The 15,339-nt window shown below is 44.1% G+C and overlaps 1 protein-coding gene across 1 annotated transcript in view; it reads right to left on the bottom strand.

The window, feature by feature from the left end:
- Positions 1–14,985, bottom strand: part of ror1 (receptor tyrosine kinase-like orphan receptor 1) — a 313,742-nt gene extending 298,757 nt beyond the window's left edge. Inside the window, exon 1 of the mRNA XM_046300198.1 lies at positions 14,457–14,985. Coding sequence (XP_046156154.1) covers positions 14,457–14,562 — 106 coding nt within the window. The 5' untranslated portion in view covers positions 14,563–14,985. The remainder of the gene's footprint in view (positions 1–14,456) is intronic.
- Between the last annotated feature and the right edge of the window lie 354 nt (positions 14,986–15,339).

The following is a 15,339-nucleotide window of genomic DNA, read 5'->3' as shown; positions in this document are numbered from 1 at the left end:
CTAGCCGTTAGCAGCTAATGGCTAGCAGTTTCTTACTAGCGATAAAAACTAGAGGTCAACCGACTGTGATTTTTCGATGCCGATAACGATTATTGGAGGACCAAAAAAAGCAGATACCGATTAATCAGACGATTTTTATATATATTTTGTAATAATGAAAATTACAACAATAATGAATGAACACTTTTATTTTAACTTAATATAATACATCAATAAAATCAATTTAGTCTCAAATAAATAATGAAACATGTTCAATTTGGTTTAAATAATGCAAAAACACAGTGTTGGAGAAGAAAGTAAAAGTGCAATATGTGCCATGTAAAAAAGCTAACGTTTAAGTTCCTTGCTCAGAACAGGAGAACATATGAAAGCTGGTGGTTCCTTTTAACATGAGTCTTCAATATTCCCAGTTAAGAAGTTTTAGGTGGTAGTTATTATATGAATTATAGGACTATTTCTCTCTATAACATTTGTATTTCATATACCTTTGACTATTGGATGTTCTTATAGGCACTATAGAATTGCCAGTCTAATCTCGGGAGTTGATAGGCTTGAAGTCATAAACAGCTCAATGCTTCAAGCATCGCGAAGAGCTGATGGCAAACGCAGGAAAGTGCTGTTTGAATGAATGCTTAAGAGCCTGCTGCTGCCTACCACCGCTCAGTCAGACTACTCTATCAAATATCAAATCATAGACTTAATTATAATATAATAAACACACAGAAATACAAGCCTTATGTCATTAATATTGTCAAATACATAAACTATCATTTAGAAAACAAAACGTTTATTCTTTCAGTGAAATACGGAACCGTTACGTATTTTATCGAACGGGTGGCATCCCTAAGTCTAAATATTGCTGTTACATTGCACAACCTTCAATGCTATGTTGTAATTATGTAAAATTCTGGGAAATTAATTGTCAGGAAGAAATGGTCTTCACACAGTTCGATACGAGCCAGGCGGCCCAAACTGCTAAATATACCCTGACTCTGCTGGCACTGAACGCAAGAGACGTGACACAATTTCCCTAGTTAATATTACCTGCTAACATGAATTTCTTTCAATGAAATATGCAGGTAAAAAAATATATACTTGTGTATTGATTTTACGAAAGGCATTGATATTTATAGTTAGGTACATTGGTGCAACGACAGTGCTTTTTTCACGAATGCGCTTGTTAAATCATCCACCGTTTGGTGAAGTAGGCTGTGATTCGATGATAAATTAACAGGCATCGCATTGATTATATGCAACGCAGGACAAGCTAGTTAAACTAGTAATATCATCAACTAGTGATTATGTTAAGATTGATTGTTTTTCATCAGATAAGTTTAATGCTAGCTAGCAACTTACCTTGGCTCATTGCTGCACTCGCATAACAGGTGGTCAGTCTGCCACGCAGTCTACCCGTGGAGTGCAATGTAATCGGCCATAATCGGCATCCAAAAATGCTAATTACCGTTTGTTATAAAAACTTGAAATCAGACCTAATTAATCGCCCACGCCGATTAATCGGTCAACCTGTAATAAAAATGGATGATTACCATATTTTTTAGAGTCATATTACTGAATTATTTAATGCAACAAATCAAACATTAAACCTCGTAAACAATTCATGGTAATTCATGGTAACCTCGTAAACAATTCATTTAGATCCGGCGTTTATTTGAAACATATTCTGAAATGTGTGCCACTGCCCGGCTATCACTGGTCTCCTGTGTTCTCTCCTACCGCCATTTTCCCCTTCCCTTCCTCTCTTCCAAAGGGACTCGGTCAGTAAATTAATACTCTATATTTGTTTCACAACCAAATATTCAACTGACTTCCTCCAATCAATGCTCATTTGATGGGTTAAGAGTCTACAGCAGAGAAGAAACATCCTCTTTCTCAAACTACACAAACTCTTCCAGGTGTCCCAAGACAGAGGCGGATTACTCATGACGCAACATTGGTCATCCCTCCTTTGATGCACAGAAGCAAAACAAATCGACCAAGCATCAATTATCATTCCAGAACAGTGGGATAAGAACGGCCTAGACTTTCCCAATCCCGTTATAAATGTCTCATAGATCTGCAAAAGCATAAATTACATGGTGCATTCGGTGTCCAGAGTCGGCTTGTTCAACCACTGGCTTAGACCTAACCCTCTTTAAAAGAACTAATCTTCAAAGAGAGGAGAATTCCTAGACTTCAGACTACAACAGGATTATAGTTTCTATGGCTACTGATAGTAATTACCAACCAATAAAGAAGGAGAGTTAAACACACTTTTGTATGTTAAACAAACAGGGGTGAATAGAGGTGGAGAATTCCTAAACAGCTTAATGTGGAGGCCAAGCAGGGTCATGCATGTTTAGACTCTAGCCTCGCAATGAACCCAGACAGCCATACATCTAGGGCTAGGAGAGAGAGACACACACAGGGACATAGACACACTCAGACACACACAGTCTGCAAAGTCGGCTTCACATGTTAAGTCTTGAATCTACTTTGTCATGTCAGGATACTAGCTTTATATAGAACAAAAAAGCACCAAAAAAGGTATAGTACAGTGTACCTCCAAATCAACTTTGCCCTCGTACCCCTACGTCCCCCCCTCTGCTCTCAGAGACTGTGGCAATAGGGAAACATGGTCAATAAGGAAACGTTGCCCTAACATAGCTCCGTAACCAACACAAATCATTAGACGCCCGTAAAATTACATTTCCTGCAATCTGGCCTGTTTTAGCACAGAGTGTTCATGGGAAGTTAGTTGGACAGACGCTATTCTCATCAGAAACACCTGTAGAGAGGAGAGTGCTACCTCGACTCAACATGTGAGAGAAAGAGAGAGAGAGAGAGAGAGAGAGAGAGAGAGAGAGAGAGAGAGAGAGAGAGAGAGAGAGAGAGAGAGAGAGAGAGAGAGAGAGAGAGAGAGAGAGAAAGAGCGAGATAAATAGAAAGACAAAGAGAAAAACAGAAATAAAAGAGAGAGTAAGAGCTGTCAAGAGGGAAATAAACATGACCTTTCAGCATAAATCGAGAACATTACCACAGAATCATGACAAATGCTTAAAAAACAGGATTCTACCATGGAGTGAAACCTTTGTGGTTTGATACAGTATATGCTATTAATCAATATAAAGTGAGGCTTTGTAACACATTTCTAATTCATGGGACTAAACTGATGGTTCAGTGGTTTTCACAGCCCCCAGCAGAAGGTCTGAGGTAGGGGAGAGAACAGAACAGGAGCTGGATTGGGAAAGCCCAAAGCTGTCGCTGAACAACCATTCCTTTCTGCCTTTTTCCTCTCACTCAGAACTCAGTGAGTAAACACACACAGCCATGCCAAGAACAGCCTGTCAGTCAACTCAGATAACAGCAGCCAAGCGTGGATCCATGGCCAAACTGAACACTACAAGAGTCAGATACAGTACTACACGAGTCAGGTACAGTACTACACGAGTCAGGTACAGTACTACACGAGTCAGGTACAGTAGGGCTGCTACACCATGAAGAAGAGGGACAGAAATTAAAGACAAAAAGAGAAAGATGGAGTGATGGCAAAATGGCACCGGAAGAAATGGCAGCAGTTTCCCGTGCTCCCAACCAATTGTGCTATTATGTGGGGGTTTTTGAGCTTCAGGATATCAGGACAGCGATCACTCACCTCGGATTAGACAAAGGTTTTTTCTTCAGTAAGCAAGACGCACAGGACATACTCCAAACACCTGACAAGGCCAACATCCCAATTATTTGCAAGTGGAAGAGATGCAGGCACAGAGGACACCGAGCGGGATGCCTCGTTAGGATCTGCCGAAGGCGAGTGGGAAAGCTGCCGTTACAGTCAATATTACTCGCCAAAATGCAACCATTGGACAATAAATTAGACAAGGTATGATCACTAATATCCTAGCAACGGACATAAAAAACTGTAATATCCTATGTTTCACGGAATCGTGGCTGAATGACGACATGGATATTCAGCTAGCGGGATATACACTGCACAGGGAGGATAGAACAGCACACTCCGGTAAGACGGGGGTGGTCTGTGCATATTTGTAAACAACAGCTGGTGCACGAAATCTAAGGAACTCTCCAGATTTTGCTCGCCTGAAGTAGAGGATATTGTGATAAATTGCAGGCCACACTACTTGCCTAGGGAATTTTCAGCTATACTTTTTGTGGCTGTTTATTAACCACCACAGACAGATGCTGGCACTAAGACCACACTCAGTCAAGCTGTATAAGGAAATAAGCAAACAGGAAACCACTCACCCAAAGGCAGCGCTCCTAGTGGTCAGAGACTTTAATGCAGGGAAACTTAAATCAATTCTACCTAATTTCTATCAACATGTTAAATGTGCAACCAGAGGGGAAAAAATTCTAGATCACCTGTACTCAACACACAGAGTCGCGTACAAAGCTCTCCCTCGCCCTCCATTTGGTAAATCCGACCACAACTCTATCCTCCTGATTCCTGCTTACAAGCTAAAATTAAAGCAGGAAGCACCAGTGACTCGATCTATGATGAAAAGTGGTCAGATGAAGCCGATGCTAAACTACAGGTCTGTTTTGCTATCACAGACTGGAACATGTTCCGGGATTCTTCAGATGACATTGAGTCACTAGCTTTATCAATAAGTGCATCAAGGACGTTGTCCACACAGTGACTGTACGTACATACCCCAACCAGAAGCCGTGGATTATAGGCAACATTTGCACTGAGCTAAAGGGTAGAGTTGCCACTTTCAACGTGCAGGACTCTAACCCGGAAGCTTATAAGAAATCATGCTATGCCCTGCTACAAACCATCACACAGGCAAAGCATCAATACAGGGCTAAGATTGAATCATACTACATCGGCTCTGATGCTCGTCTTATGTGGCAGGCCTTGCAAACTATTACAGACTACAAAGGGAAGCACAGCCGCGAGCTGCCCAGTGACACGAGCCTACCAGACGAGGTAAATCACTTCTATGCTCGCTTCGAGGCAAGCAACACTGAGGCATGCATGAGAGCATCAGCTGTTCCGGACCACTGTGTGATCACGCTCTCCGTAGCAGACGTGAGTTAGACCTTTAAACAGGTCAACATTCACAAGGCTGCGGGGCGTGTGTTCACTGATATTTTCAACATGTCCCTGATTGAGTCTGTAATACCAACATGTTTCAAGCAGACCACCATAGTCCCTGTGCCCAAGAACACGAAGGCAGCCTGCCTAAATGACTTCAGACTTGTAGCACTCACGTCCGTAGCCATGAAGAGCATTGAAAGGCTGGTAATGGTTCACATCAACACCATTATCCCAGAAACCCTAGACCCCTCCAATTTGCATACCGCTCAAACAGATCTACAGATGATGCAATCTCTATTGCACTCTACACTGCCCTTTCCCACCTGGACAAAAGGAACACCTATGTGAGAATGCTATTCATTGACTACAGCTCAGCGTTCAACACCATAGTACCCTCAAAGCTCATCACTAAGCTAAGGATCCTTGGACTAAAGACCTGCCTCTGCAACTGGATCCTGGGCTTCCTGATGGGCCGCACCCACGTGGTGAGGGTAGGTAGCAACACATCTGCCACGCTGATCCTCAACACTGGAGCTCCCCAGGGGTGCGTGCTCATTCCCCTCCTGTACTCCCTGTTCACCCACGACTGCAGGTCCAGGCACGACTCCAACACCATCATTAAGTTTGCAGAAGACACAACAGTGGTAGGCCTGATCACCGACAATGACGAGACAGCCTATAGGGAGGAGGTCTGAGACCTGGCCGGGTGGTGCCAGAATAACAACCTATCCCTCAGCGTAACCAAGACTAAGGAGATGATTGTGGACCGAGCACGTCCCCATTCTCATCGACTGGGCTGTAGTGGAGCAGATTGAGAGCTTCAAGTTCCTTGGTGTCCACATCACCAACAAACTAGAATGGTCCAAACACACCAAGAAACTCATGAAGAGGACACGACAAAGCCTATTCCCCCTCAGGAAACGAAAAAGATTTGGCATGGGTCCTGAGATCCTCAAAAGGTTCTACAGCTGCAACATCGAGAGCATCCTGACTGGTTGCATCACTGCCTGGTACGGCAAATGCTCGGCCTCCGGCCGCAAGGCACTACAGAGGGTAGTGCGTACGGCCCAGCACATCACTGGTGTTAAGCTGCCTGCCATCCAGGACCTCTACACCAGGCGGTGTCAGAGGAAGGCCCTAAAAATTGTCAAAGACCCCAGCCACCCCAGTCATAGACTGTTCTCTCTACTACCGCATGGCAAGCAATACCGGAATGCCAAGTCTAGGACAAAAAGGCTTCTCAACAATTTTTACCCCCAAGCCATAAGACTCCTGAACAGGTAATATAATGGCTACCTGGACTATTTGCACTGTGTGTCCCCCCCAACCCCTCTTTTACGCTACTGCTACTCTCTGTTTATCATATATCATATATGCATAGTCACTTTAACTATACATTCATGTACATACTAGCTCAATTGGCCCGACCAACCAGTGTTCCCGCACATTGGCTAACTGGGCTATCTGCATTGTGTCTCACCACCCGCCAACCCTTCTTTTACCATACAGATACTCTCTGTTCATTATATATGCATAGTCACTTTAACCATATCTACATGTACATACTACCTCAATCAGCCCAACTAACCGGTGTCTGTATGTAGCTTTGCTGCTGTTATAGCCTCGCTACTGTTATTTTTCACTGTATTCTTACTGTTATTTTTTATTCCTTACTTACCTATTGTTCACTTAATACCTTTTTTGCACTATTGGTTAGAGCCTAACACCTGTTGTATTCGGCGCACGTGTCAAATAAACTTTGAATTGATTTGAAAGGGAAAGAAAAGAGAAATAGAGAGGGACAGCAAGAGAGTGATCCTGGGATGAGTTTGGAAAGAAGAAAAATATATATATATATTTTTAAAATATATATATATATATATATATATATATATATATATATAGAGAGAGAGAGAGAGAGAGAGAGAGAGAGAGAGAGAGAGAGAGAGAGAGAGAGAGAGAGAGAGAGAGAGAGAGAGAGAGAGAGAGATAGAGAGAAAGGGGGGTGGGAGAGAAAGAAAGAGGCTTTATTCTCTTTATTCTTTTGGAACTTCTATGAGTTTACACTGTACATTTTATATGTTTATTTCTCTTTTGTATATCGTCTACTTCACTTGCTTTGGCAATGTTAACATGTTTCCCATGCCAACAAAGCCCTTAAATTGAAATTGAATTGAGGGGCGGGGGGTGAGACAGAAGGAGAGTGATCCTTGTATGATTTTAGTTTAACGGCTAGGAGTGGCGCAGCGGGTGCCTGCCAAGTGCCAAGGCTTCCCCATCCAAAGCCCTGATGTCATGGGTGGCAGTGAGGGGCCTGGCTACCTTTCCTCAGACAGACCGTTTATCAGATATATGAGCCAGCCAGCCAGCCAAGGCCAATGTGTGGTTCAACATTAACCCCATCACCAGTCACCAACACCGCTGCTCTCTACTCTCCTCTGCTCTGGCTCTCCTCTGCTCTCCTCTGTTCTGTCTCTACCCTCCTCTGCTCTCCTCTGTTCTGTCTCTACCCTCCTCTGCTCTCCTCTGTTCTGTCTCTACCCTCCTCTGCTCTCCTCTGTTCTGTCTCTACCCTCCTCTGCTCTTCTCTGTTCTGTCTCTACTCTCCTCTGCTCTCCTCTGTTCTGTCTCTACCCTCCTCTGCTTTTCTCTGTTCTGTCTCTACCCTCCTCTGCTCTCCTCTGTTCTGTCACTACCCTCCTCTGCTCTTCTCTCCTCTGCTCTCCGCTGCTCTCCTCTCCTCTGCTCTCCTCTCCTCCCCTCTGCTCTCTACTGCTCTCTTCTGCGCTCCTCTCCTCTTTTCTCCTCTCCCCTCTACTCTGCTTTCCTCTCCTCTCCTCCCCTCTGCTCTCTACTGCTCTCTTTTGCACTCCTCTCCTCTTTTCTCCTCTCCTTTGCTCTCATCCGCTCTCCTCTCCTCTGTTCTCCACACCTCTGCTCTCCACTCCTCTCCTCTCCCCTCTACTCTCCTATGCTCTCCTCTCCTCTGCTCTCCTCTCCTTTGCTCTCCTCCGCTCTTTTCTCCTCTCCTCTCCTTTGCTCTCCTCTCCTATCTCCTCTTCTCTCTCTCTGCCCCTTCTCCTCTCCTCTCCTATCTCCTCCTCTCTCTCTCTCTCTCTCTCTCTCTCTCTGCCCCTTCTCCTCTCCTCTCCTATCTCATCCTCTCTCTCTACCCCCTCTCCTCTCCTCTGCTCTGCTCTCCTCTCCTCCCCTCTCTACTGCTCTCTTCTGCACTCCTCTCCTCTTTTCTCCTCTCCTCTCCTTTGCTCTCCTCCGCTCTCCTCTCCTCTGCTCTCCACTCCTCTGCTCTCCACTCCACTCCTCTCCTCTCCCCTCTCCTCTCCTCTCCTCTGCTCTCCACTCCTCTGCTCTCCACTCCACTCCACTCCTCTCCCCTCTACTCTCCTATGCTCTCCTCTCCTCTGCTCTCCTCTCCTTTGCTCTCCCTCCGCTCTCCTCTCCTCTCCTCTCTTCTCCTCTCCTCTGCTCTCCTCTGCTCTCCTCTCCTCTGCTCTCCTCTCCTCCTCTCCTCTCCTCTGCTCTCCTCTCCTCTCTTCTCCTCTCCTCTGCTCTCCTCTCCTCTCTTCTCCTCTCCTCTGCTCTCCTCTCCTTTGCTCTTTTCTTCTCTTCTCTTCTTATCTCTCCTCTCCTCCGCTCTGCTCTCCTCTCCTCTCCTCTCCTCTCCTCCGCTCTCCTCTGCTCTCCTCTGCTCTCCTCTGCTCTGCTCTCCTCTCCTCTCCTCTCCTCTCCTCTCCTCTCCTCTGCTCTGCTATTTTCTCCTCTCCTCTCCTCTCCTCTCCTCTCCTCTCCTCTCCTCTCCTCTCCTCTCCTCTCCTCTCTCCTCTCCTCTCCTCTCCTCTCCTCTCCTCCTCTTTTCTTTTCTCCTCTCCTCTCCTCTGCTCTGCTCTCCTCCGCTCTCCTCTGCTCTGCTCTCCTCCGCTCTTTTCTTCTCTCATCTCCTCTGCTCTCCTCTGCTCTTTTCCCCTCTCCTCTCCTCTCCTCTCCTCTCCTCTCCTCTCCTCTCTCCTCTCCTCTCCTCCTCTCTCCTCCTCTCCTCTCCTCTCCTCTCCTCTCCTCTCCTCTGCTCTGCTCTCCTCTGCTCTTCTCTCCTCTCCTCTCCTCTCCTCTCCTCTCCTCTCCTCTCCTCTCCTCTCCTCTCCTCTCCTCTCCTCTCCTCTCCTCTCCTCTCCTCTCCTCTCATCACTCCTCCCCTCTCCTCTGCTCTGGGGAAGCATTTATGAGTGAAATGTTCCAAGATGGATATGATGCTGTGGGAAATTCTGAATTAAAGCTTTTCTTCATGGAGAGAAATTTGACACTGCCTGTCACAATCCTCTCTTGACTGATAAGCAGCATTTATTTATTTATTTTTTAAAAGCCCGCTAAGATTGGGTATTTATCAGCTCTAAGACAGCGTGGCAATGTACAAAGGCCTAATTGTGGGCGGTGAGAGATTTACCAGTCTGCATGCGACGGGGTACCATAAGTCCTGAAAGCAATGCAAACAGGTTTTAGAGATTTACACTGACACATTTACAGCTGAATTTAAAAAGTAATGTTTCATTCCCACTCCTGTGAAATGAAATATAGCATGGTCCCCACGTTTTAACCTGGATAAATGCTACTAAGCGAGGAAAATTGTAATTTAAAAAGTCAAAATGTATATCTCTTTTTACTACAAGGCATTTCCTAATACCTACATTAGTGCATAGCCTACACAACCCATGAGGTGCATTGATGCACACTTTACTTAAATAATGAGTGTCGTTCTTCTATCAAAGAACTGATTTTTTATGCTAATTGTTGACACAAGTAAAGGAAGTTAGGCCCTTAGCTCCACTACGAGCTCTAAAGAATATGTCCAAGAGGATGCTTCTTAATCTACAGCAAAAAGCCAACCACTCTTTGAGTCCATAGATATCCAGAGGAGATGTTCTCTCTGCCATGCCCTCACCTCCACTGTGCAGTGCAGTCAGACAGTAATTGCAGGAAAGGGGGTTCCATGCTTGGCTTCAGATCGCAGGGAAGAAACTTGATCAAACCCGCTCTCTAGCCGAGAGAGAGCAGAGACCAAATGAGGATATGAAATGAGAGTGAACAATGTTTAGCCTCAATGAATCATAGTCTCCCAAGAGTCAAGACTCCCAACCAGAAAAACACTAGGCGTAGCTTTCTGTGGGGGTTGTTTCTTAGAAGGCTTTAAGATGAAAATATCATGCGGTTGTAAGAAGGAATAACTTACAGTAAAACTGCAATCTATTGCAATTTACAGAACCTATTTATCACAATCTAATATCTAAACAAACAAACCTCTGGGTTATTTTGCAAAACCACCCACATTTGTCAAAGATTTGGGATTAAAACCACCCACAATTATGTTTTTTTCCTTCACTAAATTAGGCTACTGGATAGTAGTAGCCTAACATACCTGGTTGCCAGTCTACAGGAATAATAGTGCCACTGGTATGCTATCAAAGATCGATAGGAAACACTTGTGATCTCATTTTCCTTACAGTCTTTAGTTTATTTCGTAAATATTTTCTTAACTCTATTTCTTGAACTGCATTGTAGGTTAAGGGCTTATAAGTAAGCATTTCACGGTAAGATCTATAAACCTGTTGTTTTTGGCGCATGTGACAAATACAATTTGATTTGATTTAATGATATCATTGCGCTGGGAAACACAAGCGGAAGTCAGTAATGAAAGTAATCAGTAGCTCTACTGCTGCTGCCAGTTGTTACACTACAAACCCAAACACACAACAACCACAACTTGAGGAGACCCACTGGGCACAGACGTCAATTCAACATCTATTCCACGTTGGTTCAACGTAATTTCATTGAAATGATGCAGAAACAACGTTGATTCAACCAGTGAGTGCCCAGTGGGGAGGGTAAACAAATTCAATTAAAAATGGATGCCTGATAGTGCATTCAAGTTCATATTTCTGCTTCTCATATCTGACCATCCGTTTAATATAACACTGCACGAAATAATAACTGAGTAAGAATTGTATAGCCATCTATTACTGTAAGTAACCACCACTTAAACAATTAGCCAAGACAAGACATCATCTTCAAAACATGGTGCATGTTGAGCAATACAGCCATATAAACTTGCCAAACATATGATGTGAATAACAAAAGGTAAGTAGGTAATTGCTAATGCATGACATGTTTTACACACTGTTGTTTGAAAGTAACGAGGGACCAGCTGAGAAGTGTATGATTTATGACTGAGGACTGATTCATAGAAGGTGTGTGACTTTATTATCTTTCCAGATGCTTCACACTGGACCAAAACTGTCACAAAACACACACGCATGCAGGCGAAGGCACACACACATACACACACACACACCCCAAACACACACACACACATGTACATACACTACAACCATTACATCTGTTTCACACATATAGTTCCTTCACATTCCTGAACGTCTGAGAAGGCTTTTAAAGATACAGCAATGGATGGCTGAGTTACAGTACCATGCATTAGGAGGAGAGAGAGAAGAGGGGGCTAAGAGCTCAGCTATCAGAGCTGAGGAAGAGGACAGGAGGCTTCCTGCTAGAGACAGAGACTGCAGTCCAGACAGGGTTTTTCAGAGGCAAAGTGCCTTTAGTGTCAACAGTTCTGTCTTGTTGAAATCTGTACCCGAGGCAGTTCCACCCAAATGATTGATAGCCCTCTGACTGTTATGACATGTAAGAGACTCTGTATCATGGCAGATTGAGAATGTGTTTCTTTTCCACTCCCCTTTTCCAGTCTGCTGAAGAAGTGGAGATATGAAATGGTTACGAGGGTTTGACCCCCCCCCCGTTTCCTGTTCTATCATAAAATCCTACTTGATGAACACATAACTCATCCAGTCATGTGTCTTGGATTACCATTCCTGGCTCCTGACACTAGTCTAAGAGAGTGGCATGTCAGAATATGGCCTTACTGCCTCCTCCAACCTTTGTAAATAATATACCAATCCAATAGGGAGGACTGGTGTAATCCAAACAAATCTAGACACATCCTCTAGCAGGCAATTAATAACACATAGACAAACTGGGTAACAAACTAAAATCCTATTCAATTCACAAGAGGGCAAACCAAAATTGACCAATGACAGCACGTCTCTTCCGAACTTTTAAACTGTGGAAACTAGTGATGGGGAAATAAAATCGATCAAATATTATTTTTGACGATATATTGCATCGTATCGCAGTGTTTCCCCTATATTCATTTAACAGTGGCGGGCCGCCGCTGCTAAATCGTTGCTTCCACCCCAAAAAATATGATAAAAAAATGGGATAGTAAAACATTTTCAGTGAAAACTTAAATTACTAAAACCAGGGGCCTCCCGGGTGGCGCAGTGGTCTAAGGCACTGCATCGCAGTGCTAGCTGTGCCACCAGAGACTCTGGGTTTGAGCCCAGGCTCTGTCGCAGCCGGCCGCGACCGGGAGGCACAATTGGCCTAGCATCATGGCCTAGCATCATCCAGGTTAGGGAGGGTTTGGCCGGTAGGGATATCCTTGTCTCATCACGCACTAGACTCCTGTCGGGCTGGGCACAGTGCACGCTGATCAGGTCGCTAGGTGCACAGTGTTTCCTCCGACACATTGGTGCGGCTGGCTTCCGGGTTGGATGTTCGCTGTGTTAAGAAGCAGTACGGCTTGGTTGGGTTGTGTTTCGGAGGACACATGACTTTCGACCTTCGTCTCTCCCGAGCCCGTACGGGAGTTGTAACGATGAGACAAGACAGTAACTACTAACAATTGGATACTATGAAATTGGGGAGAAAAAGGGGAGTAAAAATAATACTAAATTAAATTTTAAAAATTACTAAAACCTGATAGAAAGGATAATGGAGCTATGTATTTCATAGATCATCTTTGAGAACTAACAACCACCAAAATAAAAACTAAACAGACGGGGACAATGTAAAATGAGTCACTCAGATAGCATAAGAACAATTAGCTTTAAAACTGCACATTTTCTCTCAGCCCCATGTCATGTGTAGAATTGCAGGAAATTAACTTCAAAACAGCTAAATCTGTGGCCAAGAGGAGGGCCTCTAAAATTGTTCACGCCATTGGCCATGCCCACATGCCCACTGAGCCCCCACCCCCACCATAACTTTGCCACCACTGCGGAAAAAAATCCTAGGGGAAACAATGTATCATATTGACAATATTGCAATATTATTTTTGCCTTAGTTGGCTGTAACTGCACTTTTTAAATAGGGGGACAATTTGTTTTTAGCACTTGTATTTCCATGACTGATCAACACTCTTAGTGTCCTGGCTCTCTTGTCCCTCTGCAGCAGACATATGGTGAACAACATCAAATCACAATAAAATCACAGTATTGAATAGCAACACATACAGAATCACGAGGATCGTTAGAATCGCAATCTAAGTATCGTGATAGTATTATATCGTGGGGTCCCTGGCAATTTCCGGGCCCTAATGGAAACTACTTGACACCATCTGGGCACCTGCCTCCGCTAGACAGCTGTTATAAAGCTTATATAAAGCCACAGGATGTTTATAACCTTTCACAGGTTAAGTGTGGGGAGGAGAGTGATTGTTTGGCTTTGTGATGACTTAGTGAAAGGATATTATTAGCTATAAAGTCACTTTATGTCCCTGAAATCACAACTGTTGTGACAGAAATGTAAACAACATGATATATCAATTAACTTCCTCACTGCCAGTGTGTGCAGGACAAGGTACTAGGCCTATAGAGATTGTAGAAGACAACGTTGCAAGACAATACTTTTAGACACACGACAAGTCTAGCTAGGCTACTGTTTGTTATTTGACTACAGTGATTAGCCTTACATTTCTGACAGAGTGAGTCTGTTCCAACAAAGACATTTTCTTCCCTTTCGAAAAACGTCATTACTCTCAGCATCAGTCAGCATTGTATTGCTGAGTTTGCTTTAAATCACAAATGGACCTCCAGCTGGGACTGAGATAGTTATCCTCTTCATCATGTCTGGAGAAGAAGAGTCCTTTTGTATTTCAATATACTGGAGATTATAAATCAATGTTTCAATTGGCTTTGTTTAAAATATAAACGACTTGGCGGTAAACAATACTTGATCAATGAAGATAGTATGTGGAACCAAGTAGCCTATTTCGAAGTCCAAGAAAACAACGAATTGAACGTCCATATAACCATCTGAATTTTGTTTTATTAACGGGGGGGAAAAAACTAATAAAATGAGGAAAGGAAATATTTTGCAGAGACACGTCAATCGAATAAATCGATAGGCTAGTGACCAATAGCCTATGTATCATCATACGAATGGCATCAAATATGAAAATGCATGGCATTCAAATTTGCGTGTGTTTCAGATAATATGACATTGTAACACTGTAATAAAGTCACATTCTTACGTGTCGCAGTCATCTCTAGGACAGCCAGGAGTAGCACGATGGTTCGGATAATGTGGAGCTGACATCTCGGGGGACGGTGGGTCACTGTTGCTCGAGCTGGATACATTCCTCCGATGCTTTTCTAGTTCCTTTACACCCACTACAACCGTAATCTCACGTGCAAACGTTGATTTAAAAAGAAGACACCCAAAAATGTCTATAATAACTGTCTACGCACTCGTCCTTATCGTGTGACTGTGTGTAGTAGAACGCACGAAGTTCTCTCTCTTTTCCTGTCTCCTCTCTCTGACCGCCGGAGTCCCACTGTCTTCTTTTCCTGTCTCCTCTCTCTGACCGCCGGAGTCCCACTGTCTTCTTTTCCTGTCTCCTCTCTCTGACCGCCGGAGTCCCACTGTCTTCTTTTCCTGTCTCCTCTCTCTGACCGCCGGAGTCCCACTGTCTTCTTTTTCTGTCTCCTCTCTCTGACCGCCGGAGTCCCACTTTCTTATTTCCCTGTCTCCTCTCTCTGACCGCCGGAGTCCCACTGCCTTCTTTCCCGCTCTGAGCGCACGCTCACAAAACGTCTGTCTGAGCGGCTCGTCTCGCACGAGCCATCTGGCTCTGATTAGTGCTCGATGTGTCGCCACCTCGTGTTGAAAATACACAGTTCTTTGCGCAACCACCAAGGAAAACGTGATGCATTGCGGTCTATCTATGGTGTTTGAAGTTAATTTATTAATTCCCATATGGGTGGGCTATACTAGCATAGCAGACATACATAATAACCTATTCTAATTGCTGTAACAAAGCTGGAGTAAAAGTAGGCTAGCCTACTTCAGGTCATGCAAAAGTGTGTATCAATCAATTCATCATTTTAGTAAATAATATCAGCAGTTCCAATTCA

This window comes from Oncorhynchus gorbuscha, linkage group LG15, assembly GCF_021184085.1.
Source record: "Oncorhynchus gorbuscha isolate QuinsamMale2020 ecotype Even-year linkage group LG15, OgorEven_v1.0, whole genome shotgun sequence".
NCBI lineage: Eukaryota > Metazoa > Chordata > Actinopteri > Salmoniformes > Salmonidae > Oncorhynchus > Oncorhynchus gorbuscha.
This window is presented reverse-complemented; position numbering and strand designations above follow the sequence as displayed.